The sequence below is a fragment of the Pithys albifrons genome, chromosome 8, assembly GCF_047495875.1.
Source record: "Pithys albifrons albifrons isolate INPA30051 chromosome 8, PitAlb_v1, whole genome shotgun sequence".
Lineage (NCBI taxonomy): Eukaryota > Metazoa > Chordata > Aves > Passeriformes > Thamnophilidae > Pithys > Pithys albifrons.
The window spans coordinates 8,448,985-8,474,810 of NC_092465.1; the positions used below are offsets into that span (position 1 = coordinate 8,448,985).

Sequence of the window (25,826 nt, forward strand, 5' to 3'; positions counted from 1 at the left end):
GATTCTCTGCTGCATTTTTTTTTAATTAATGGAAGGGTAATGGCTTTTAAAGAGTCTCTTTTGTAGTTGCTATGTACAATACAAATGGATGGGTATCTACCATTATGTGCAAGACATATACCTCATTTGTCTGGTAAACTTTGGAATAACCAGAAATATTTCATATACTCTCAGTTTTTATTGTTCTTGCACAGACTGAGTGCGTTTCTGCCCTGTGAGAAGTGTTGTTGGAACCTGAAAGGAGGATTTACAGAGTCTAGCTGTGCTGGGAACCACAGAGAGGAATTCAGATTAGAGGTGTTTGCACGAGTAAAAACAAAAACAGAGGACAGTTGGTTCACTACCTTGCAAAAGGCCATGCCAGCAAGGAGGTGTAATTATTGCTCTAAATAAATAACACATGAAAGAATGTAATTGGTTTATAATGCAAGCAATGGTAAAGGATTCATCAAGGTGTGTGGCATGCCCAAGCATTTTGTGATTATGGCACTGTGAGGTTCTGATATCATCAGCTCTCTTCCATTTCCCTGGAGCTCAGGGCCCTCATCATCCTGGAAATGTACTGCTAGTGAGGTTTTCTTGGCAGCTTTTCAGCAAAAACACTGTTCTGCTGAGGGATGTTTTCCAAATTACCCAAGGACAGTGAATTGGACATTTTCTGGAATATAGTGCAAAAACAGTGGAATGTATTTGACTAAGTGTATAGGGCACATTGTTTTCCTGTATTGCATTGGGCTATGCATTGAGTTCCATGTCAGTATTTCATTTTTAGAAACCTTAGAAAGAAAAAGTAATTCCCTGAAAGGTAGAAATTAAAGGACATATGAAACCCAAAACAATGTGTCATTTAAAAGTTCAGATCGTGATTGATAAATGTGGGGTTTTTTTATTGTTGACAGTTAGCTGAATAGTAGATTGATATTTCTAGAAGATTAGACTGGAGTAATTTGTCTTGAAATATTTTTGTCATCTTTTTATTTTGGGTCTTTTGCAGTAGACTTTTGTAATTTTATTTTCTTCATACGCAAATGAAGATGACTTTTTCAGTGTTGAACAGCATCAGATGAAAGCTTGTCATCAGTTTATAAATTGATGAAAGACTGAATTAAGAAGAAACACTTATTATGCAATAGTTTTTACCTACTGCATCCTGTGGCAAAAGAAATATTGAATAAATTGTATTGAGGGGGAGATACACTGTCTGTCTGATAACCTAAAAGCCATTTTCAGAGTTTGTAACATTACAGGGAACCTTTTCCAGCTTATCATAATAGAAACAAGCAAATTATTTACCTGCCAGAAAGGCCTGAACCCCAGTAGTCACACATGCCACTTGTGAAGTTAAGGTTCCTCATAGTGTCCAACCTTAACGTGTATAATTATTTTAATAAATTATACCAAGACATTTTCCTCTTTTCATTTTCCTCAACTGATATGACAGTACAGAAATTGCTGTAATGCATTTATTATTTTAAAAGGCTTTGCTCTCCTACATTGCTTCATTTCTTAGAGATGTTCTGTGTGTCAATATTCATTAAATTGTTCTCCTCTTTGTACCGAAAAGATGAGTATTTTTCACTACAACCTTTATCCCTTTTCCTCAGTTTAACATTATGTCTCTTTTTTTTTCCCTCCACCAGCTGGATTAATTTCCTGTCCATATTTAAATACTAGCTGTTGTTCAGTCTTTTGATGGCAGCCCAGTTGGAAGGTGTGGAGTACAAAAACTGTTTGAAAACATTTTGGAATAGGAATGATAGCACTTTGGATTTGAATGTTGACCACAATAACCAACCTTCACTGAAAATACAACATGAGAGGGGTCAGTACTGCCCAAGCTTTAGCTGTGTGAGCTTTAGTCTGTTTATTTGCCGAAATTACCATTTTTTTTTCTGATTAGTGCACATCCTTCAAAGTCCCCCAAGTCTCCAAAAAAAGGACACAGCTGGTGGCCATGTAGAAGGCTTGATCCTGGGATTTTGAGGGTTGCTGATATTCCTCCCTGTGATTAGTCAGTGTGGTGTCTTCAGCTGGTTTCCTCTTGTCCGATGCCAGGTGTATGTGGGGTCAGGAGAGGTTTGGTCCCAGCCACTGACAGTGCTCTGTGCAAGAGGAAGCCAAGCAGGAAAGCCTTCATATAAAACTCTGAGAATGTCCTGAGCACTTACTATAAAAACCAGACTTGGAAAAGAAAGATTTTCTATGTTCTTTTTTATTGATTTAATTTCTGTAATGATTGTGTTTCAGTATGTGGCTATTGCAAGCAGGATGAATTAGGAAACTTCACACTTGCAATTTATACATGATCTTCCTGTTAAGAACTAAAACTAATATGAGTAATTCAAGAAAAATGTTGGCATCCTATCTGAAAGTGCCTACATTGTAGTGTTTGTCTCCCCTTGAAGAGAAGTTTCAACTATTAACACAGGTATTAATATTTCCACATAAATGTTTAGACAAAAAAAAATTGCCACAAGGCAAGGGGAGAGTTTCCACATGAAATATGAAGTGCTGTTCTTGTTACAGCATATTTTCTGTTAAAGCTGTCAGAATGACTTACTAGTTTAGCATTTCTTGTTGAAATATATTCTGTCCAATAATTTACCTTTTGAAAATATTTGTATTCTATGTACTTATCAGCCCTCCTCCACACATTATCTCTGATATGCCTTTCCCTTTTCCTGGAAGAGCAAGAGACCCATTGCTCTTCTTTATAACTGGCAGAATGAGGCTGTCCCCTTTAACAGCTGCTGCCAAGTGCCCCTCTGGGTAACCTCTGGCAGTGCAGAAACCACCATGGCTTAACAACTTGTTTCAGTTTCACCTCTCAGGAGAGACTTGTACTTTGCATAACCAAACACTTTCCCATAAGCTGTAATATAAAATATAAAATACTAAAAAATAGGTTTGGAGCGTGTGATATATGTGTGATACTTCTCACTGAAGCAACAGTTTTGATATTAATAACAATAGATTTTGAAAATGGAAATTATTTTTGTCTCTAAGTGAAATTTTATAGAAGGGCAATTCAGCAGTTGTGCAAAGTACAGTTACTCATTTAGAGACCTTTGTGGGCTTCTTGCAGTATCAGACAGCAAGGATTTAGGGATTGCTAAATTCTTGGCATGTGTTGACAGGGAACTAATAATCAGTCAGTGGAAGGATGTTTCAGATGGCTCTGTTACTGAATGGCCTCCAGGCAAAATAACAACCTCTGAAACCCTCTTGAGTGCCACAGCAGCAAATCCCAGTGGCTCTGTTCATGAAGGATCCTCCTTTGTGTGTTGTCTTTTAAAAGAGATCCTGAAAGATTCCTGGTGCAGACAATATAAGGTAAAGAGTTCCCAACACAGGTATCTATGCCAAGGCTTCACCTTTACAGCTGTGTCTGTTCCCATCTAACTGGAAATAGCCTGGCACTGTCCAGAAATAAGTCCCTCATGTGCCAGTAGAGATACTGTAACTGTAGATGTGAAGCTACAGGAGGTCTAGTACAGCAACATACCTCTGGTAACACAGATTTTCTTTTACAATTAATTGCTCTAGAACTGACCAACACATCAAGCAGCATTGCCCAAGATCAAGCTGCTTCACCTCTAACATTGCTGACAGCTAATAAGCTAAAGCCAGCCAGGCAATTCCTGCAAACAGTGTTCCTCAGCTGTAGGATAGCTACTGAAGAGTAGTGGCAGCCTTAATAAAATGGTTCAAAAGTAGATTGCAGCAAAAGAGATGATAACATTTTAATACCCACCCTTTGTAGAAAAGAAATTCAACCAATTGTTAGTTGAATTAGTTGTTGTCTATTGTTTCTTTCTGACAGAAATTTGCATTAAAGAGTTTTGCTTAGCACAGCAATAATTACTCACACATATATATTATATTCCAAGACCATGAAGTAATTTCATGGTAATTTCATGAAGAAATAGGCTAGGTTAAAACCCATCACCCAAGCCTGTAAGACTGCAAAATGTATCATATTCACTATAGGTATATAGACTAACAAGTGACTTTACAACGTGTATAGTTTGCTTTAATTTTAGCTCTTTGCTGTGGTGGTCCATCACATTACACACTGTAACATGTCTCCCACTGTGTATCTTCTTTGTCTTGATATTTTGCAATTCTTTTGATTTTAGTCTACTTCAACAAAAATCAATAAAGACAGCAGCATAAGGCTGTACATTACATTTGCTTTTCTCTCCCATTCAGAGAATCCTACAGTTCTTGAATCAGAAGTCACTGGTAACTTGCTGTTGAAAGAGGAGGGTTTACTGATAAATAGCTCTTTGTTTTACCTAAAATGTTCCACACAAAAACCTCTCAGATAAAAGAAACCTCCCCTGAAAAACCAAGAAAAATTACCCAAATCAGGCCAACACATATTTAAGGAAAGCCACAGCAAACTGAGCCCCACTAAGTGCAGAGTGTTTCTGTTCTGTGAGCCATAGCCCAGAAGGTCATTCAGGCTGCTCATAGCAGGTGGTTGGAAAAATACTATATGACCCTGTATCTGTCTGCATTTCAAGTAAAATAACTGTGATGCCTGTGCAGTTATTTTGACCACAGCTTGATGAGGAAAAACAGGAAAATGTGGTGATTTTTTTTTCTTGCAGTGGGAGTTTGTTGGATTATGTTTCGGGTTTGGGGGTTTTTTAAACAGGAATGCAAATCTTTCTGATTGGGACATTTTCTGTGCAGTTGTTCTACTGATCAAATGTCTGATTCAATTAACTGATGAATATGTGTGCAGTTCCTACAGCATTCAAAACCTGGTTCAGGTCTATTGCTTATAATTAATTCAGTAAAAACATTTTTTCAGTAACAGAGGTATTGATGTTTACTGGGATTGAAAGACTCCAACTGTCATAATGGTAGTTTGTATTTAATCCAATATTTGGTCTTGTAATTCTTTGCCTTTTCTTTTTCCCCACAGGTTTTTCATTATTCTTACACAGCTTCATATGTGATTTACAACATACACACAAGGTAGGTCACATGTTTTTTTCAACATGTCATTGTCAGTGGTTTTATACATTGGGTGGTGTCAGTGTGTTCAAGTAAAAATGTTTGCATTTTTTCAAGGGAAGTTTGGGAGTTAAACCCTCCAGAAGTAGAGAATTCAGTTTTGCAGTATGCAGCCTGGGGCGTTCATGGACAGCAACTGGTAAGCACAGTCATTAAAAATGTATTTACTCAAGACAGAGTTAAAAATTAAAACTCTTAGGATAAGTTTTGTCATATATTTCTGCGTGATGCTAGTATGCTCCTGGTACAGCTTTCAGGGGATTTATTTATTTATGTTAAAAAGTATGCTTTTCCAGTCTGAACCCAGTCAGCAAGTTGTATAATTGTTGAAGGAATCACACCTTCATCTAAATATGCACTCAAGTGATTTTCAGAATAACCATCTTTACAGCTACTGCTATGTGAGAAAGAAAGTTAAAGGTGAAGAGAAGTTTTCTTTCAAGTGCAAGATCAATGAAAACTGTGGGCAAAAGCAAAAGCTTAGCATCCAAAAGTGGATGTGATGGATTCAATGTGAAGTGATGTTTTCATTTCAGTATGAAAATTACTGCCAAGGTCAGTTGTGCTACCCTGAATTCATAATAATGAAACCAGAGATGCTATATTTCATGTATTGTTTTCTTCCAGAAGTTTTACCATTTTTTATTAACATAAATCATCCATGATCATTATGACCAGTGCCAATAAGTGAAAAGTTCTGGTTTTGGAACAGCAATGATTTTAAACTGACCTCTGTTGGTAATGGAAAGCAAGAGACTTATAAAATCTTCAACTCTCAGGATAGGAAATTCAGATAATCCTTATTTCAGTGTTCTAATAACATCATTAATGCCTACAGGCATGATCCTGGGGCTTCCTTGCACATCTGAGCTGTTCATGCAGAGAGCCTCCAAGCTGAATGTCTAGAGACTATACCCTGTTGCTTATATCATTCATCAACATGATTGGAAAGGGAAAAATGTTTCTGCTTAAAATGTATTGCATTAAGCAAGTGGAGGAAGGTGGGGAAAAAGTAATTGGAACATGCTTAGTACATTTTAATAAGTAACCACATTAATTTATTAATAATGAGAGCATGGTGACAGTATTAATGGTAATAAATACGTAGGTTATTTACCAGGTAGCATTATGGAATGTGGCAAACTATGTAGGTTGCAGCAGAAGGGAGAAGCATTTGCAAAACTGAACAGATTTAAAAAATATTTCAATTAAATTGAAATTCATAAGATTTGTCTGTGCTGTAGCTCGATCAGTAATCTAAACTAGAACTAAAATTACATGCAGTGATTACTAAGACATTAAGTTTTTCTTTTCCTGAGACGTGTCTCAAGAACAGGGTCAGCCTTACCAATCATAACCTTCAGAAAAATAGCAAATCAGAATAATGCTGTCTTTATGAGTTTTGATTTAAAGTATCATTCTGTAAATATGTATGGATACTTTCAGATAAAGATGCAGGCAGACTCCTATTACATCCCAGAATTACAGAAAAATAGGTGATCATTTTAGGTACAGCCTTAATCATCCAAATTTGAAACTGTTGGCATAATTCATACTTGAGTGAGGATAACATTACTCATCTTTGTTAATGTCCCTAGTAAATTTAATGTCATGCTTTAAAAATATCTGCTCTACTGTGGGCTTTATGGTGCCATATGGTCTGCAGAACTAGGAAATAATAACTTTAAACACAGAATCTTTTGTGCCTTCTGAATGACACTAAGTGTTGTCATACAGATATGCACCTGCAATAACAGTCTACTGAAGGTCATTCCCAGAAGAACTGCCAATAAGAAGAATGTCCTCTTGAAGCTGTTCATGTGGTAAAAGAAGGTCTCTAAAGTGACAGAAGTGCCTTCTTGCATGAAGGAGCATGAATGAATAAAGACTGTTATGAATAATGGTTGTTGCTACTGTCCAAAGGAACATCTGTCCCAGCAGAAATAGGACAGGGAGATCATTCCAGCAGAATAGGTCAGGCAGAGAAAAGATGTGTGACTGAGGAGACATTGCCATAATGGTTCTCAGTTATAAAATCTGTTATTGGAACAAACACTGTATCTGAGTTTTGAGTAAAACAGTAGAGGAAACAACCAGCAGTGAAACAGGGTCCAGGGGAAGTTGTAAAAGGAGAGCCCCAGATTGTGTAATCCCTCAGCAGTTGTCAGGGGCAGGTATCTGGGTGCAGTCTCATGGATCCATGTAGCCAAACATACTGTGATTGCTTTACCTTCCTGAGCAATACTTATGTGTCTTTTCCATATAATAAGGGAATAAAAATAATTCATTTGTAAAACAAGCCTTGAAATACTTAGTCTAAACACAATAATTGTAGTGTATACCATAGTAAATGTGTGGGTAAATTCCAAGGGATATTCATTACAATTGAACAAGTGCAACACAAATTAACTTTATATGCAACAATTTCCTTTAGAAAGTCCCATGGCATATACTGTGTGGCCATCACTTAAACAAAGTGTATGTAGGTCTCTGAGATGAAGGGGAACAGCATCCTTCTGGATGCAGTGAAGAAATGAATAGCAATACTATGGCAATGGCTGGTCAGCAAAACTAGTGCAAAATGTGAAACACAAGAACAAGCATGTCTGACTGAGCCAAAGATCCTAACTTTACCCTATAACTGTTTGGAAAGTCCTGGATTAAATCCAAAGTATGGACTTGGATCAGCCATTTTCAATAAATAGGGTGTAGTGTAAAATAAGATGTTTCCAGTCCTTTGTTCTGCAGAAGACCTAAGTAATAGTGCAGCCTATACAGGAATTCTGAGTTCTTCAAATGAAGGACAATTGTCTAGAGGTTCAAATAGATAATGTAAGAAGATGAAGAGAATAAAAATAGAAATAAAATATTGCAGCAGCAAAATTTGTATGAAGCTAGGAACTGCTTACTGCACAGGGGAGGGACTATGACTGCAGCAAAATCAAGTATACAGTAATATTTTACATCCTTGTAGAAAACAAGCATCAGTCTAAGTGTACCATTCTAAATCATTTCTAGGGTTGTCTAATGGGACAGCAGGTTACATGTGACTAGTGAAGAACAAGACAGGTTTATGTTGGATACTGGATGACTGGGCCACAATACCATTGTTTTAAAGCTACCACAAGTGTTTGCAAGTTATTTCAGTTTCTTGCTATTTACCTAGAGTAGAGGATTTTGTAAAGATTAAAAGAAAACCTCAGAGAAACATCTGCTGTTTGAGTCATGACATTTTGGTGGTGAAATTGAAAATGTTTGCCGTTGGGGAGAAGAAACTTTTATGTAATGAATTAATGTATTTTAAGGTCACATAGCACTTACTTTTGAGAACAGTTTTCAAGGTCACACTCTTTAAATTGCTGTATTTTGACTGTGTTAGAACTGTGCCAGATCTAAAATATCATCTTTGTGTCTCAGTATGTTAGGGAGCTCTTTACGTATTTGCTAAACATTACTCATGTTTGATTAAAATTGTGAAAGACATCAGTTGATTATCTCTTTACCCCACCTCTCTAGAACCCATCACTGCAGCATTAAGTATTTTCAGGGAAGGCACACCAGTACGACTAGAGACCTAATTGCTTTCACCAACATTTTCCTGCCTCCAGTTTATTGATTAAAGGCCTCGTTGCTTGTGTCTGAGAGAGATATCCTATACCTGGTGGGAAGGCTTTACTGAGGAGGAGATAGTGTTGGGGTTTTTTAAGGGGCTCTGTTATTGGAATACCCATTTTTTATCCAGTGTTCTCACTTTGTTGCCTTTATCTTCTCCAGTAGTTTGTAGCAAAGGCTTCCATATGTTTCTACTGGAGCTGATTTGTATCTGACACAGGGGAGACAACCCTTCCTGTGTGGATCTGTCTGTGGGGATATATCTCAGGAGGAACCTGAATATGAAAATTCAGACTGGAGATGTCTGGTAGTACATGTTGTTCATTTTGTATAAAATTCTTCACTCTATTTCACTTTATTTTATTAACCTATATCCATGCAAGTCACTTTGCCTTTGTATTTATAACAGGTATTTTATGTTATTTATTGCATTAAGCTCATTTTTCTTTTTATGCAGTGATTTTGAAGGGAGCTTGATTTATATATTTGGATGGATCTGTATAAGTAATGATCTATTGACTTGCATGTGAATGTCTATGCATAAATGCATATTTTAACAAAGCAGAAATCAAGAAAATAGTAAAGCTATCCAGAATACTAACAAAAATAAGTTTGACAGCTTGCTTTGTCAAAATTTGGGGCTATCAACAAAACAGCATTATCAAATGATGGGACTGAAAATGAGCTTTTATTAATTTAGCTATCATTGTTATTCTGTATAGACAAAGAGCAATTTTTTGACTGTAGCTAATTGTGGATTCAGAATGCTCTCATCAATTTTTAGAAAGTATGTTAAATTTCAGAAAACAAGAATTTATCCCTTTTTTCAAAAACAAAACAAAAGAAATTGGAACAAGCTACTCACTGGTAATAGGGCTTAGAAGATGAAGCTTTTAAATAAAAAATAAAAAATTAATCTAGTGAAAAAGGACCTCACTTTGTATCAAAACTAGTGAAAACCAAACATAGAAACAGAAACCTAGAAACAAAACAGAGTAAAATCTTTAATCGCTCTCAATAGATATACCAGTTCAAGAACTCTCTACCTTTTCCTTTGTGATCTTTATCCTGGTTGCCACTGCTGGAGATTGGTTTTCCCTTCACACCCCCATCAATACCTATTGCCCCACAAAAATGTAAATATCTATCAGACTGTTAAATTCCTGTATTAACATTCCCTTACAACTGCCTTCTCCTTCTCCTCCACATTTTAGCTTATTTTCAGTGGTTTTCAAAGACCATTTAGATCACAGAAATACTGCAGCAGCAAAGCTCATTGATATTACCTTATTTTCCAAGGCCCCTGATAAGTGCTAGGCACATTGTAGTGAGTGAGCAATTAGCAAGACTGTGCTGCACACACCCCCTGCTCAACACAAGCTTTAGCAGCTATTAGTTGCTGAAAACTTCATTTACTATTTGGTCTATTGTGGTTCAAAGTACCACTGCTATAAAAATTGGTAACTTATCTTTTAACTTTTTTTAACTTATATTTTCCATGTTTTTTCTTTTTGCATAATTAATGCAGTGGGTACTTGGCACCCCCTCCTGGCAAAAACACTTGTATATGCAAATGAAGTAGAAGCTTAATTAATGCTAATTAAATCAGTCCTAAATAAATATATTTCTTCTGCTGTTTTTATTTGCAAAGTCTTCTGCTTTTTTGGACTTACTGTATTTTAGATGAGTAACTGAAAATCACATATGGAAATGTCAAGGCTTTATTTCATCATTCCTTCTAATGATGATGCTAATGAGGCAAATGGCAGTAAAACTGAGAGGAAAATGTCTGCTTGAACTTATTCCGTAAACCAGAAATAAACAAGAACACTTCAATGTGACTTTAACCTCAGGTATGATTTCTTGTTTAGAGAACTTCTGTAGTTCAAAGCATATGTGGAGATCCTTTGTCTTGGTGAGGATGTTTTTATGAAGAAAGGAACCATGTATGGTTCAGCATTGCCCACCCAGTTGATTCCTTAAGGCATTTGAGCATAATTCCGGAAAATGATGAAGTCATATCTTTCTAAAGGCAGTCAAAAATTAAGGAGACTAATAAAACATTTTTATTTTCTCTTGCAAATGTTTTTACTACATTTCTAATTTTCAGATGGGAAACTTACTGTGTCAGAGGCTGAGGATTTGAACAAAGAAGTGGAAATATTTACAGAAAAGAGACTCACATGAAATGTACTAAATGATCAGATCTTGTTATGAAATTATAGGAAAGCCTCTTACCAGCATACTTGTAATAGTTTTCTGCTAATTTATTTCTGATACAAAACCTGGGGGTTTATCAGAGTCATGGTGAGCATAGGCAATATTTTTTTTCACAGAAGAATTAGTTACCTAAAAGTATTAGATAAAACTGTCTTAAGTTGCTGCTTCACATTGAATTTTCTCTTGGATTTGTCAAACTAGTGTTGTAAAATATAAATGTTTTTGCCTTTTCCTTTAAATGATTCAGTTAAAAGTATACTTCAAAGAAAAAAAAATAGTTTCTCTGAAGGTATTCTACTGAAGTAATTTACATTTTCAATTATTTATTTCTAGGTGCCACTTCACTTAAATATAGATTGGAGGAGCATTTAATGCATGTTCTCTGGTTTCAGAAAAGATAATATGAAACCAGTTTTCCCCATCTCGGTAGAGGGGAATGCAGAGTGAGGCCAGGAAATACAGGCAGTTTTCGAAAACAGGGAAAAATGCACTTTTACATATCAAGGTTGGATATATTCAATAAAAGTTTTGTGAGCTCTAGAGAGCAGGACTATTATAAATGGAAGAACAGCTAAGCTGAGCAAAGAAGACACTTCATCATTTTGCTTGGTGAAATGCAATGAACATGTCCTGATATAATGACAGCTTAAAAATATGAGTATTAAAGACTAGATATTGCTATGCCTTTGTGGGGATAGGTACTTGGCTGTATCTGAAAGAGGTGAAGTAATAACGAGAAAATCATATGTTTTATAGGAGCATTATTCCTCTACTACTGTTTTTCATGTAGAACAGTAAAAGGCCCTGCAGCTTTGTAGTGAATAAATCAAGGGGGGAGATAAAAGACCTTGCCTTTCCCTAGTTCTTATTCCATTATCACTGGTCTAGGATGCAGCTAATATTTGAATCAGTATAAGCCATGCACATAGGTGCATGGTACTTTTCTATCCAGTCTTGTATCAATAATTTCTTTGTAAGCAAATACATTGGAAATTTGAGATAACAACAACCAAAAAAAAAAGTACAACCTGTATGTATTTCATGGCTGATGATGTCACGACTCTTTGTTGACTCTCTTATCAGCAAGACAACTGTAATGAGGAGAAAAAAAACAGGAAAACAACAGATTATGACCATGTTACTTTGGGCATGTTCAATGCTTTTGGTGGCTCTTTCTCTCTATTTTAGCCAAGCCCTTCTTGAAAAAGTGACATTAAATTCCATCATCACCAACCCATTAATGTCCTTGCATGTATTTTTTCCCCTGTGGTGGGCTTATGACTTCCCCACTGTGTTTGTGCTGAAGGGTCAGAGCTGATTAAACTTTTGCTGCACTGTGTTAAAGTGACTTAGGCTTTCATGTTGACTCACCCTGAGCCAGACAGTGAAATTCAAAGAACTGCTTGCAGATGTGTAGTTGTGAGAAGTGTATCTCCACTGACAGCTTCAAGGCCAGGGCAGCCCTGGAGAATAAGGATTAAAAAGTCAGGTATCGTGTTGATATCTAAGAGCAAAAGAAGCATTGATTTCCTTCACAGTTTATGGCAGGTTATAGTACATTTACAGAAATGCAAGGGGAAAGGTTTGTGTGGAAAGAAAACAAATATTTATTTTCAAGTTTTGTTTTCCAGACTTTGAACTGTCCCAAACAGAAAGGCTGTTATAAGAGTTGGTCAAAAATTCCTCATTCCTATTTGTCTCATTCCTAATTAATGAGATATTTTAAGACCAACTGTCTCTCTTGTATTGAATGGGCTGCCTGTGTGAAATAGTAAATGTCTGTGGAGTCTGTACAGATGGGTGTCATCCCCTAAAAGGTTGGTCCACCATAAAAACAACTGGCAACGTGAACATTGTGCACAGTGGGGAGATGAAGGCACGTGCACCATGCAACAATATAGGCTGGGTCAGCAATAGCAGATGAAAGGGCAAAGCTTTGTGTTGAACCCTGTCCTGGGTTTCTCATGTAGAAAATGCTCAGAGGCATCCTGGTCTACCTCAGAATTTGCACAAAATTCTCAGGAATTGCTTAGCACCTGAAGAATTGTAGAAAATGTAAATATGACTTTGCAGCTCAGCATTTTCAATTCTCTATCTTTTGAGGTCAGTCCTTGCTGTTAGGATGCTACTTCCTTATGTTTTGTCAAAGAAAACAGAAAATTCCTCCTCTGACACCAAGCTCTTACCTTAGATGTTTTTCTATCTCCCAGTATTGCTTTTTTTCTTCTGGAGCAACTAGAGATAAAATTTTTCTCTTGAGCATGTTACAGATTGATCAGTCTGGTCATAATTAAATGCTTGATATCATTGTGGGATGAGCCTTCATAATATCAGAGATAATTTTAGAAGATTTTACGATAAGAACAGATTATGATTTTATTATAAGACAGTAAGAGCAACTCAGGCAGGTAAGAGTGGGATTTCTGTCCATGCTCTTCCATGGTGGCTGGTTAGTCAGAAGCTCTCAGTAAGTGCAAGGAAGGAGGAGTGTGGATTCCTGAGCATGCACTGTTTATGGCTAAGCCTGTTATCCACATTACTTAGGCAAAGACCAAAGGGCTGAGCAGCCCAGTCCTCAATGACTTTTTGCAGTGCTGCACCCAGTGTAGTTTTTCAGGCAGCTCCATGGGAGGAAGCTGTAGATCCAGACTTAAGCTTGGGGGCAAGGCAGTCTTACTGTGATCTTCTGTGCAATCACAAAGATCTATTAAGCAGCTTTTTGTGTAGGTTATAGTTCAGATATTATATGTAACTTTATTTATATAACATACTTAGCACTGTGTTTGTGCTTTTGAGTAAGCTGCCATGGGATTAGATAGGGTGTGAATTTAGTGAGTGCCATGATCCAATGTCATTGGAAATGCAACATATTTAATGTGTGTTGAAACAAAAGAGGGCAATGCTTCCCTAATTTATTGGAAATCAAGGACATAAACAGCAGAGTTACCACAGAGTTGATCATACTCCTGAGTTCATGGCCTGGTTTATGTTATGACATTAGTAACTAATCTTAAAGGTTCATTATGAGTGCATCCTTGCTATTGTTTACTGTAGATTTATAAACTACCTAAATAGCAATTAAATATAATAGCCTTGTAGATTATTTGCAGTTGCTCAGAAACGACTGTGCTAACACATTACTGTGATGCAGTGCCATTAGTCTAGGCAGAAAAAAAGTGGCTCTTGAGTGTTCTGTTCTTCATACTGTGTCTGGCAGCTTGATGACTGTAAAAATAAAATAACATATTGTAACTGACACCAAAAAGAAAGTGATACATGACATGGGGGGGGCGTTGGGGGGGGGGGGTGTGGTGTTTTGAGGTCTCCATGTTCCATACTGATCAACAGCTACTACCTCTCTGCCTTAATTACAACATAATCAAAGGCTTTCAAAGCTTCCTCCGAAAAAATTGCTGTCTAGGTCAATCACAATGTTTAGAAAATTGTTCCCTTTATAACTGAATATAGTTATTATTGTTACAATTATAATAATTTTGTTATTATCTTTTATTTGGTTTCTGCCTGACTTGCAATGAGCCTGATGATTTTGAAACATAGATCTCACAAGGTTAGATTTTTTCCTGCTGCCGTGCATTGCTTAGGTAGCTGATGGTTCTTGCAGTGCCCAGTCTCTGCATAATTTAGTGGTCTGTGTGCTCATGGAAGTATGAGGTAAGCTGGAGCAAGTCATAGCTGAACAGCTCTGAAAATTTTATACCACTATAGATTGATCTGCAAAAGAAAAAAAAAGTCTACAGAGAGGAGATCAGAGCCATTCTGCACTCCTGGAGACTTGCAAAGCATCTGTATTGCAAACTGTGTCAGACATTTGAGCCTGCAATCCCATCTGTGGAGCTCACAGTCTAAACAGACTACAAATATAACGAAGGGAAAAGAAATATAGCAAAAAGGTGCTTTGCAATACAATTCCATAGAACTTTCCTTGAAATTGTCATTCTGTAACATATGTGATCTGGATAGAAAATTTGGAAGATGTGGGGCTTTTGGAAGAAGTTTGTGTAATTGTAACTCACAAAGTCACCGATGAATAACCTTCTACGCTTCACACTTATGGAGGCTTTATGAGCCCCTTTTCTGTGTTTTATATTATCTGAACTATAGTAATTATCTTTGGATTTTGGAGTTACTATGGGACCTGTAAGACAGATATCAGCAGAATAATCAGTTGCACCAGGGAATTTCATTTATAACTGTTCTGGGTAGTAGTTTGCCACCTTGCATTTTACTTGCCTCTCAATGTGGGAGTGTCCCTGTTCATTACTGTGGAGCTTCTTCCACAGCTGATTACTGTAGGCAAGAATGGAAGACTCTAACCCTTTATGTTGCTACTTTTCCAAAAAGTCCAAAGTACCTCCTAGAAATCTGGTTTGTCAGTGTGATTTTGTATACAACATATGTAGTATTCACCCATATGGAACAGTGAATCAACACCTAATTTGGAAACACTGATGTCTAGAGCATTGTCACAGAAACATTACTGGTGTACCCATCATCCTTAACCATGTTTGCAGCCCATGAGTGGTCTGAGGGGCCCCTGTGCCAGTGGAGTTGTGTTGAAGATGCATGTTGAATCTCAAGCTGTAAGTAGAAATGAGCTAAATGACATCACAACACCAGTTCATCCCAGAGCATAGGAAAATCCACCTCTTTCCTGCAGCCAAACAGAGACGTGAAGGATGTCTGTGTCTCACTGCAGCATGTGCCCTGTGGCTCTTGGCCTCAGAGCAACTTTGATCCAGACCAGGAAGTTTGGATTGCCACCATGGAGCTTCTAGCTTGGTATAACAAACTGTTCCTATATAACATTGTGTGTTCACTTCTTCTGGCTGATGTTTCCTTCCCAAAATGAGCATTTATTTTTCTGTGAAAGAAAAAAAGAAAACAGCAGTTATACTGTTGTTGCATTGACACACAAAACATAATCTGAAGTACACCTTGTTCTTCAGCGGGAAGCTGTTTCAGATTAAGACTTAGGCAAGGAAAAAGGGCGGGAAGGAGCACTCACCTTCTGTAGCAGTGGGTGTCATAATGGTCTGGCAATCTCAGTTTAAGTCTGTGAGTCCCAGGAGTACAGTTGGTGAAATCACAGATGACAAGAAAATGTTTGCTCAGTTTGAAATTCAAGAAGAGAGTAGACATTACACTGTGACTACAGATGACATAATCAGTGGCACCCTTATTAAAAATGTGTCAGAGCTGTGGACAATGCTAAATATTTATTTCTTCCTGAAATCCAAAATTAGTTGAAATATTATTTGCAAATCAAATGAAGTGCATGGATATCTTTGTTTTCGATAATTTTGATGAAAACAACAGCAGACATTGAAACCACTATTTTTTAACAAAAATTACTCAAAAATAATTTTAAAATTAATTATTTTATTTAATATGCCACTTTTTTTTTCTTACGTTAAGATCCCCCTTATGATGAACTTTGCATGTGGAGTAGCATGTTGTTCAAGAAGCAAAAAACAGACTGTTGGGATATATATAATAAGTCTGTATGCACAGATAGTATAAACACAGCCAAGAAAGTTTTGATGATTTTATATATCTTCAAGATACTTTTTCCTCATAAGTATTTATGTGAGGACTCTGTGCCAGTGTCTTCAACTCTGGGTTTTAACTGCTGGTTAGACTGGCTATGCGAAACCCATTTAAATTGTACTTGCATACAGCACACCTTCAGTTCCAGGTAGCCTAAGTTAGTCTCACTCCTAGGAACATGGTTAGTAGTGGACTTGGCAGGGCTGGGTTAACTGTTGGACTCTATCTTAAAGGTCTTTTCTAACCTAAATGTTTCTGTGATTCTATTTTGTGATTAGCCCCCACTACCGTGTGCTTTGTCTTGCCTCATTCTCCAATATGATCTCAGGACTAGGAGAAATAGAGCTGCTGGATGGGCCATATAATCTTCTTTCTCTTCCCAGTCTGAGGTTAAACAGCAAAACAGTGCTGTGCCAAATTAGTACTGTACCTGAAACTGGAGAAGTCATAGTTTAATCTCTGATCAGCGAAATACAATATTTGTTGAGCAACTAAGAAAGTATTCTTTATTTGACTTTCTTCTATCTCATGAATAGTTGAAATTATTTGTATTAACAGGTTTTGTCAAGAAAATACATTTCATCTGGAAATTTTAGTGAATGATCAGCTGAAGGCAGCTGGATCTGGCCCTGGTTAGCGTATGGTAAGACAGGAGATGAACAAATGGTAAGAGGCAAGCCCAGATGGGATAGCATCTTGATGCTTTTGAAGAATTAATTATCCAACTAATTAACTGGCAGTCTCATAGGAAGGAATGGAATTTTGCTGCTTGCTTAGGAGTGGAGGAAGTCTGATAGAGTCTGTGTTTAGGTGTAGCTGTCAGCCATGGTGATGGTGGAGTCAGCTGGTTAGCCAGACTCTGTCTGGGTGCACAGGATGACACTTGTTTCTCCATCAGTAAGATACTTACCCCTCTGCACAGAGCAAAAAGTGAATTGAGTGCTCTGTTATATACAGTGTTGTTCTGTGACAACAGCTGTACTAGTCTAGAGAGTGATAACCTCTGTGTCCTTGCCAAGGTCACACAGGAAGATAGCCAGAGATGGGCTGTTTGAAGAGGTTTGAGCTTGATGTCTTTCGCTCTGTCATTGGCAACTGCAGGAGTTCTGCAGAAGTATTTCCTGGATGCCTGAAGGTCTCCTTCTGGGCATAATCAGAAATTCCTTAGTCATCTTGTAACTCTCATTTTCATTGTGAAAGGTAGGGAAGACTGTTTCATTCTCCAGGGTATTAAATGGAGTGCTGAAGTTGTTCCAAGTTGGTGTAGTTAGTTATATATTTTGTTGGTCAGAGATTCTGTGGAATAATCTGTTGATTTTTCTCAACTCACAGGTAGAACTCTCACCTGTACAAAAAGAGCCTAGTGCTTGCTGTAGGGAGTTTTTTTAAACCAAAGATGCATATATACAGATCCCACCTTTTTTTCCCTTTCCAGGTGTATCTGCTCTGTAGCTTTAGAGTTTGGTTGGCACTTTCCTTGAACTAGGTGTTTGTCCTGATGAATGACAAACAATAAGTAGGCACACTACACTATTTCTTCCCTTTCATGCAAAATGCTGGACTCTGTGTATTAACTTTTTATCTTGAAAGTTAATTTGAGGAGCTGTTAAAACTTTTGTAAAGGTAAACCACAGCTGCAAAGCTCACTGACCCTTGCAGTTTGCATTACATATTTCTATTATTATTGTCAATGGCAAAATTATTTGTGTGGGCGACATTAATCAGGAAGACAAATAAATCTGCCATGTTCAAACTCGTGAGGATTAATTAGAAATATTCACTCAGTAAGTGAGGAAAACAAATCCCTGATAGGTTAACCATTATGGGAGAGGTGTCCAGGTTTTCCCAGTGATAAACATCAAGACAGTTTCAAAGGCTGTGCTAAATATTTTGATGTTGCTTCTAGACCCAAGATCATTTCCTTTTATATTGGAGAATGCTGGCAATCCATTATACCTTTAGGGTTAGTGTTTGCATAAGCTATTTTAAGAACTTTTGTTGCATGACAAGCTCCCTTATTATATTCATAATAAGATGAGTTTGTCCATGTATACGTTAGAGAAAGGACTAATGCTAGATTGTTAAGGCTACCTCCCAATAACAGGTTTGAGAGAAATTTTACTCTCACTGGTAGCAAGTGAGACTGATGACTGGTTCCAGGGAAGGGGATAAGTTGAGTCAGCATGGGCTGCAGCTTTCTTTCTCTTCCACCTAAAGAAAACTGGGATTTTGGATATAAGTGCAAGTCTGAGCTTTGCTGACTGGATGCATTTCTAGGACACGTGGAAATATCTAATTGTGATTCTGCCTCCACTACCAGGGCTAATGGACTGCTGGCAGTCCCTGCTGGAGAAGCTGCCCCTTCTTTGGAGGGAATTCCCAGCCCTGTGCCCACACCCTCAGTGCCTCTGTGCAGGGCAGGTGATCACACAGTGACCTCCACAGCTCCAGGCAAGCTGCTGCACAGCTGGAGTGTAAAAGGCTTCTGCTGTCACCAAAACACTGCCCTGTAATCAGAGGAGGGATTGAGTGTGGATGTGTCCACGCAGGAGGCTTTGGTGGAGCAACTAAAGTGAAAAAGTGGAGTATTTTTCTGTAATTTAGTGGCTTTTCTCTGCCTATAGTGTTTGAAATTATTAAAGACACACAGGGGGCCTCTCCAGCTATTGGCACTGAGTCTGTGTTCAGCTGGGGGTTGGATGTCTCTGTTTCCACAGCTGTCTGCCATCTGGAACTGCTTGGACTGGGTGCTCTGTTTAAGACCTCAGCCTGAAATAAAGGATGCAATTTTGAAACATGATGCAAAAAATGAATAAGTGTTTTGGAAGAAATTAATTTAGAAGAAGGTTTATAAAGAAAATAGTTCAGAGGCTGACAGATGTGGAAGTAGAAGGAGTAGTGCTGACAGAACATTAGACCAAGGAGAGCCTCAGATTCTTCAAGGTCAGTTGAAATAAATGTGATCATTATCAATAATTAATCTCTCACTAATCCAAAGCATTCTCACAGGTGTTTGTCATTAATTGGAAAATACTTAATAAAATAATTAAAGAAATGCTGTGGGGTTTTTTCTCCATTTGATTTAGGATTTCTTGTGAAATCTCAAAAAAACCAAAAGTCAAATAACTTAGTAGGCCATAGGTTCTGACATTTATCTCCATTTACAGCATTATTAGCTAAGGGTCTTAGCTAAAAAAATGTTTTCAATTTAAAAATATTTGTGAAAAATGTGTTGAAGAGAAGAGGGTCAAAACAGCATAATGATAATTTTTATATAGGATAGCATAACCTGGTTCCACTTTGTGCCTTTTTCAATTTATTTTCTTATCGACATGCCTGAAAGCTGTGAAAGCATTTTGGGCACAAAGCCAGTGATGTATTCATGAGAATATCTGTCTGATACACAGTTAGCAACTCCTCTTTTAGCAGTTTGGGAAGATTCAGTAGTCGCAGCCAACAATTTAGTACTTATGATGTAGTAAATAGACCCAAGTGTACACTAAGAAAAGTCCTTTTACTATTACTTGCTCTCAGATACCTGAGTGGAGATAGACTAGCAAAGGAAATTTTTGGTTTATGTGATGTTGCTCAAACCATAGTATATAAAGTGAGGAAGTACTTGAAGTCCCCACCCTGGAAACCTTTGGGCACACATTTAGTTTTACTTATTGGAGTCAAGTAGTGCACATGTGTTTTCAAGATTCTGCTCCAAAGATATTTTTAATCAGCTATCCCAGTGTCTTAATTTGCCATCTACCTTGCAGTATTTGAGAGTTTAAATCTCTGTTACAGGAAAAGTCATCTGAGTTCTTTCCCAGTCACTTGCTCTCACTTTCACTCAATTTTAAACACCATATTGTGGCTCATAAATTCAGCTTCTTTGTACTGTTGTACTGCAAGTAATCAGCAGCAGCAGCCACATCCTAAAAAAATAAAAATTTTCATCTAGTATCCATGTTTTTGAGAGTAAGTATTGAAAGTACATTTTAGCGCAGCATAAAGTAGAACTGTAAGGAGTTTTCACCAGAAAGCATTGGTGGCAATGTTTAAATGGAGCAAGAGAAAAAAGTATGAAGCAAAGAAAAGGAAATGAAGTGATGTGCAAGGAGGGGAAAGTTTGACATTTAAGGACTTCCTCTGCTCTGGGGCCCAGTGTAGGAGGAGGGTTTTACATGTTTCAGCTGAGGAATAGTTCCATTTCTCCTCTTAGTTGATGGGCTTATAAAAATCCCCATCAAATTAACCCCATGTCTGTTTTCCTCCTAAAGTCACTTCCCATTTGACACTACTTATTGTTGCTGGTCAGTGTTGTAGGTGCAAATATTAGAGAAAGTGAGAGAGATCTATTTACAGGCTTGTGAACAGAATTCACTTCAAGGGGCGGTCTCTTAAGATTTTGGTATTTTTAGAGTTATATTATAAGGTACATTTGTACCATATAAATCTTATACTGAGGAGAAGAATTCACAGTGAGGCTGCCTTTTAGAAATGCCTTCCTTGGCACTGTGTGGCAGATGGGAGATTGGGTTTTGTGGCTACACAAAGTACTTGTGCTCTAATTGAATTCACTGCCTGCATTTACAGAGAGGAAAGTGAAGAGCCTCTCATGCCACTACTAAGTGCCTTCAAAGTATTGTTATCAGTCCTGTTACAGCTCTGCTGCCTGTTTTGCTACAGAAATCAACATTTTAGCTCCCAAGTCCTTATTTCCAAGAGGTGAATGAGTTAAGTAATTACAGATGAGCACTTTGGCATGTGCAGGGATGGAGAGGAATGCAGCCCTTACTGCAGGGAATAGACAGTGTCACTGTAGGAAGTGAGCATGGGCCATTCCTGTCAGAACAAACTGCAGTTTGGGGCTTCATGGCACCTCCTTGAATGTAACAAATAGTAGAATTACAGATGAGATTAAATGACAAACTATAATGGGGAGTCTTCTTCAGATGTTTTTACAGGTTCAGGCATGGGCATATTGATCTTTTGAAATGTTACAGGCAGTGAGTACAGAGTGATAGTTACCAACCCTAAAGCATCCATGTGCACTCCAGTGCAGTTTAGTTGTGTTGTGGAACATGAATGGTTGTATTTCATAAATACTTCGCAAAGGAACATAAATGCATAGTTTTTAATGTTAATTCATGTAACCAATGAGTGTGAGGCTTGCTAGAGAGAGGTCCACTGGCTGGCTTTGAATGTTTTCAAGAACTTTAAAATGTTTCAGTGCATATGTTCAACAAAAAAAATTGGGGTTTGGGGTAGATTTTGAAGTTGAAGGAACACATGTGAGGAGGAAAGAAGGGAAACTTTTTATGACAGAGCACACTAAGAAGATTGTGAGGATGTTCAGAGGGTGACTGAGGACTGGTTGAAGATGGATAAAAAGCTGCTTTATGAAAAAAAAATGGGGAATAAACCTGAGGCAGCCGGCAATCAGTGACACATCAGTGAGTATCCTTTTTCAGATATTTCCTTATCTGAAATCTGTCAAATGGAGTTAGCAATGTCTGCTAACTGGTAATAACAGGATTAAAGACCTTGTCTTGGTTACTCATATAACAAATTCTCCTTAATCCTGTACTTTGACTGGCCCTGATAGTTTTAAGTAAAAGCTTTTCATTGCACAGGCAAGACAGTGTGCAGAATCTTCACCATTAAAAATGCAGTCTGAAAAGGGGGAAGAGAAGCAAAAATGATCCTCCTGATCTTCCAAAATTAATTAGATTGATCTCATTTAATTAAAGAAGCTTAAATAAAATAGAGCCATTTGAGCAAGTGGGCTTTTTTGTAATCTCTTGAAAGCTGTTGTTTATATAAGAAGAGATTATCATCTGTAAGATAGTTGAGTGGTTCCCACCACTTAGTCTACCTGTAAAGTAGTCTGATAGGAGTATTTTTAGTTAACATAAAAAGCAAGTACTTGGCAAAATTATTTTTGGTTAAGCAATTAACCATGCCTTACTTTAGGAAAAAAAAAAGTGCATTTTTACTGCGAAAGGATGCACTTACAGGAAGCTCTTGTTGATATTATTTCAAAATGTTGATGCATCCAGCTTTCTCTAATCCTTCTTTTCTTTTGTTGTGGATGTTGGGTCATGCGTCAGCTTCCCCTAAATTCTCAGCTGTACCAAATACTATTTTTAAAACTATAAATGTAATTACTGCTCAGTACATTTTGGATTATTCAAACTTGATCAACTATTTTCACTTCAGCTTTGAGCTCACTGCTGAGTTTTGAATTTCTGACCATAAAAGACTCGGTTCCAACTCACTCCTGGTTTCCAGTAATGGTTAAAATCATTGTATTGTTCATGGTATGAAAAAAACTCAGCTTTATTGCTTTCTGCAGCAGAAATCATGAAATGGCTACTGTTAAAAATCATTAATTTGGGGACTCATAGGGAAATCTATGTCAGATGGTAATTTGGAAGTAAAGGGAACAGCAGTAATAGCGATAATAAAACCTTGCTCTTTGGTTAGTATTTTCTCATAAGTCATTTATCATAGAAGTATGAGGGAATGATAAATGACTAGACTTTTTAATGGTTTTTGGTGGAAATATATTTACTTCATATTAGACTCCCTGAGACACTGTATATCAGTGTACATTGTTGAAATCATGTAATAAAAATTTCTGCTGAATATTGCTTTCTTAGTGCTGTTACCTGCGTTTTCTTTGTGTGAATCAAGATGGTGCATAATATTGCTGTTAGACTGATTTCATTGTTAAGCTGTGGGACCAAATACATGGCCATTTTAATTTAACAAAACCCCCAAAAAGGCTATAACTCTGAGATGATTTTAGATGACATAGTCGTCACAGGCATTGACAATCAGGAGAATGAACATGGGAGTACAGACAAAAAAGATAAGGAACATTACTACAGAAAATTATAGTAGCTGTGGTTCTGCTTTGTGTACCTGTCTGTAGCTTTTGGCTTGTTAATATCTCAAATGTTTGGTTTTATTAGCCTGAACTCAGAAGGATAGGGCCAAGGATGGTATTTGGGGTAACACATGCCTAAACTGTGCGGTGGTGATGGGCTTGAGGCTCTTCTGGCTGGTAGTGGAAAGGCAGCTGTACAGCCCCTTGTGGCACACAGCTGAAAACAGGAGTATTTCCATGTCATAAACCTTCCTCTTCATCATTGTCTTTGTCTGCTGCCCTTTTGGCCATCCCCATACTCCTCCAAAGAATTTTTTTTTCCCCTTTGTTTTATTGCACTTTGTCAGGGAGCCTGGAGCTCAGCTTCCCACAATGAGTGAGCTTGATATCTGAGACGGTCAAAAACTACACGATCCCAGCATGGGGAACAAAACTGAATACTTTATTGAACACTTGACCACTTTTTAAGGTTTCAGGGAGACACATGCTAATAGGTAGGAAGGGTTATGGTAATTTCAGGAATTTATGGAGGGAAGACAGCAGGAGATTACAACACAATCTGATAACATTCATTCTAGACTCTTTTCTTATGTTAAGGTAGGAGACAGCTTATCTTCAAGTTGAGCATTACCAAGCCTCCTCTGTTCTTGGTGATGGAATTTCTCTCAGCCTTGTTGACCAGGGCTTGCTGTTTAAGATTTCTAGCTCTTTTTGCTGTAAGCTGGATTTCAGATTCCTACAGATACCCTTTGCAACAAAGTGAGCAGGGAAAGAAAAGCAGACAAGGCTGAGGAGTGGCAGTGGAGCAGGAATGGACTGCCTGTTCAGTCTTGTTTATAGGAAGAGGAGGATGAGGAGCCTCAAGTAGAAAAAATAAAGAGCATTTATATAGCACACTTGAGGTGAAATGTTTGTGTGTCAGTCAGAAGTAATGTCAGCAAGCTGAGAAAAGATAACTGCAGACTGCTATTTGGTTTTGCTTTTCCGGTATGTTCTCACACCTTGATATAAAGCTGTAACTTTTATTTGCAATGTATGTACTGTGCTATATGTCCTTGCAGAAGCCTGTCTCATTTCACAGATAGAAAAACAGATGGATTTATTGGATAGAATAGAATTAATGGAAAATTTCTGTATCTATTCAGATGTTATAAAACTTGTCTCCTGTATGATTTTGAGGAATGTAATAATGTTTCTTGAAGTGAACAGAAACATTTCAACTGGGAAGACAATTTCAAAGAAAGAATTATGCTTGCCATAAGTATTAAAAGTTTGCTTAGTTTGTCCAAATTGATAATAAAAGGGAATATGAAGCCCATGTTAGTGGAAACTCATGCTGAATTATTCTGTAGACTGTCCTGAGCCTGAGGAAATTATGTATTCATTGCTGAACATTCATTTGTATCTACGAAAATGTTCTTTTTTCTCTCCATCTCTCTTACCTCATCCAGATATATATATTTGAAAATAACATCTACTATCAGCCTGATGTAAAGAGTAGCTCATTGCGCCTGACATCCTCAGGAAAAGAAGGAATTATTTTTAATGGAATTGCAGACTGGTTATATGAAGGTAAGCTGGATGAATATATCTGTTTATTAAAAAAGATGAAAGGTCCTTGTACAGACCCAACAGCACAAACCTATTCATTTCAGAAAATGCTCAGGTTAGGTTTGCTTTTTTGCCTTCTCATTTCCCTGCCAGATTGCCTTTGTGTTGGCTGCTGGTTTGCATATAGCAATGTTTTATGGGAAAGATGAATTTATTTTCAACCAGCAAGTTTCATCATACATTTGATACAGGGTAGCATGAAAAAGCGGGGAGGGAAAGGGCTCATTTCATTGCTTGTATGAGCAACAGTGACAACCTATTTACAGTTAAAACATCCCAGTAGAAGAGGACATCGAAGAACCATGGCTTAGAAACAGAATGAGCTGCATTTTCTTTTTTGCCCCTGGACAAATAGTGAAAGGTGATGCTACTGCTTGGTGTCTCACTTCCTTTTGTTATTGGTGTCTCTTCTTCACCCTCAGTGGTAGTTGATGTGCTTTGTGTCAGCATGACCTGTGAGAGACTCCAGCCCCTCAACCCAGGCAGTGACATCGTGCTTAATTTTAAGAACATGCTTGAATCCTATTTGAGTCTTTTGGCAAAGCTTTAAAGTGTCATACTGTTTCCTCAACAGTGGATGCTGCTTTTGCTTAAATCAGCCTGTGCTAGACTCCCCAAAAAATTGCTGTTGCTGGCAAACAGTGACTAACTGGAGTGGGAGACAGATCAGTCTGCAATACCCTCTGTCTTCTACAGCCATCTTCTGTGTAGTACTGCAGAATGTTTCTCTCTGAACATGAATTGCTTTTAACATAAAAATAAGAAGAAAAAAGGGGAGCAGATGATCCAGCTGGGTACAGCAGCTTAAAATTAATACACACTTCAGTTACTCTTTCTATGGGACACAAGTATTCTGTAGATAAATAGCTTGGTGATAAGTAGCTACCTGAGGTATATAACTTCT

The 25,826-nt window shown here is 37.6% G+C and overlaps 1 protein-coding gene across 1 annotated transcript in view; it reads left to right on the top strand.

Moving 5' to 3' along the window:
- The window catches only part of DPP10 (dipeptidyl peptidase like 10), a 254,412-nt gene that overhangs the window by 181,156 nt on the left and 47,430 nt on the right, over positions 1 to 25,826 (top strand). The window contains exons 6-8 of the mRNA XM_071562404.1: positions 4,937 to 4,989; positions 5,086 to 5,167; positions 24,763 to 24,883. Coding sequence (XP_071418505.1) covers positions 4,937 to 4,989; positions 5,086 to 5,167; positions 24,763 to 24,883 — 256 coding nt within the window. The remainder of the gene's footprint in view (positions 1 to 4,936; positions 4,990 to 5,085; positions 5,168 to 24,762; positions 24,884 to 25,826) is intronic.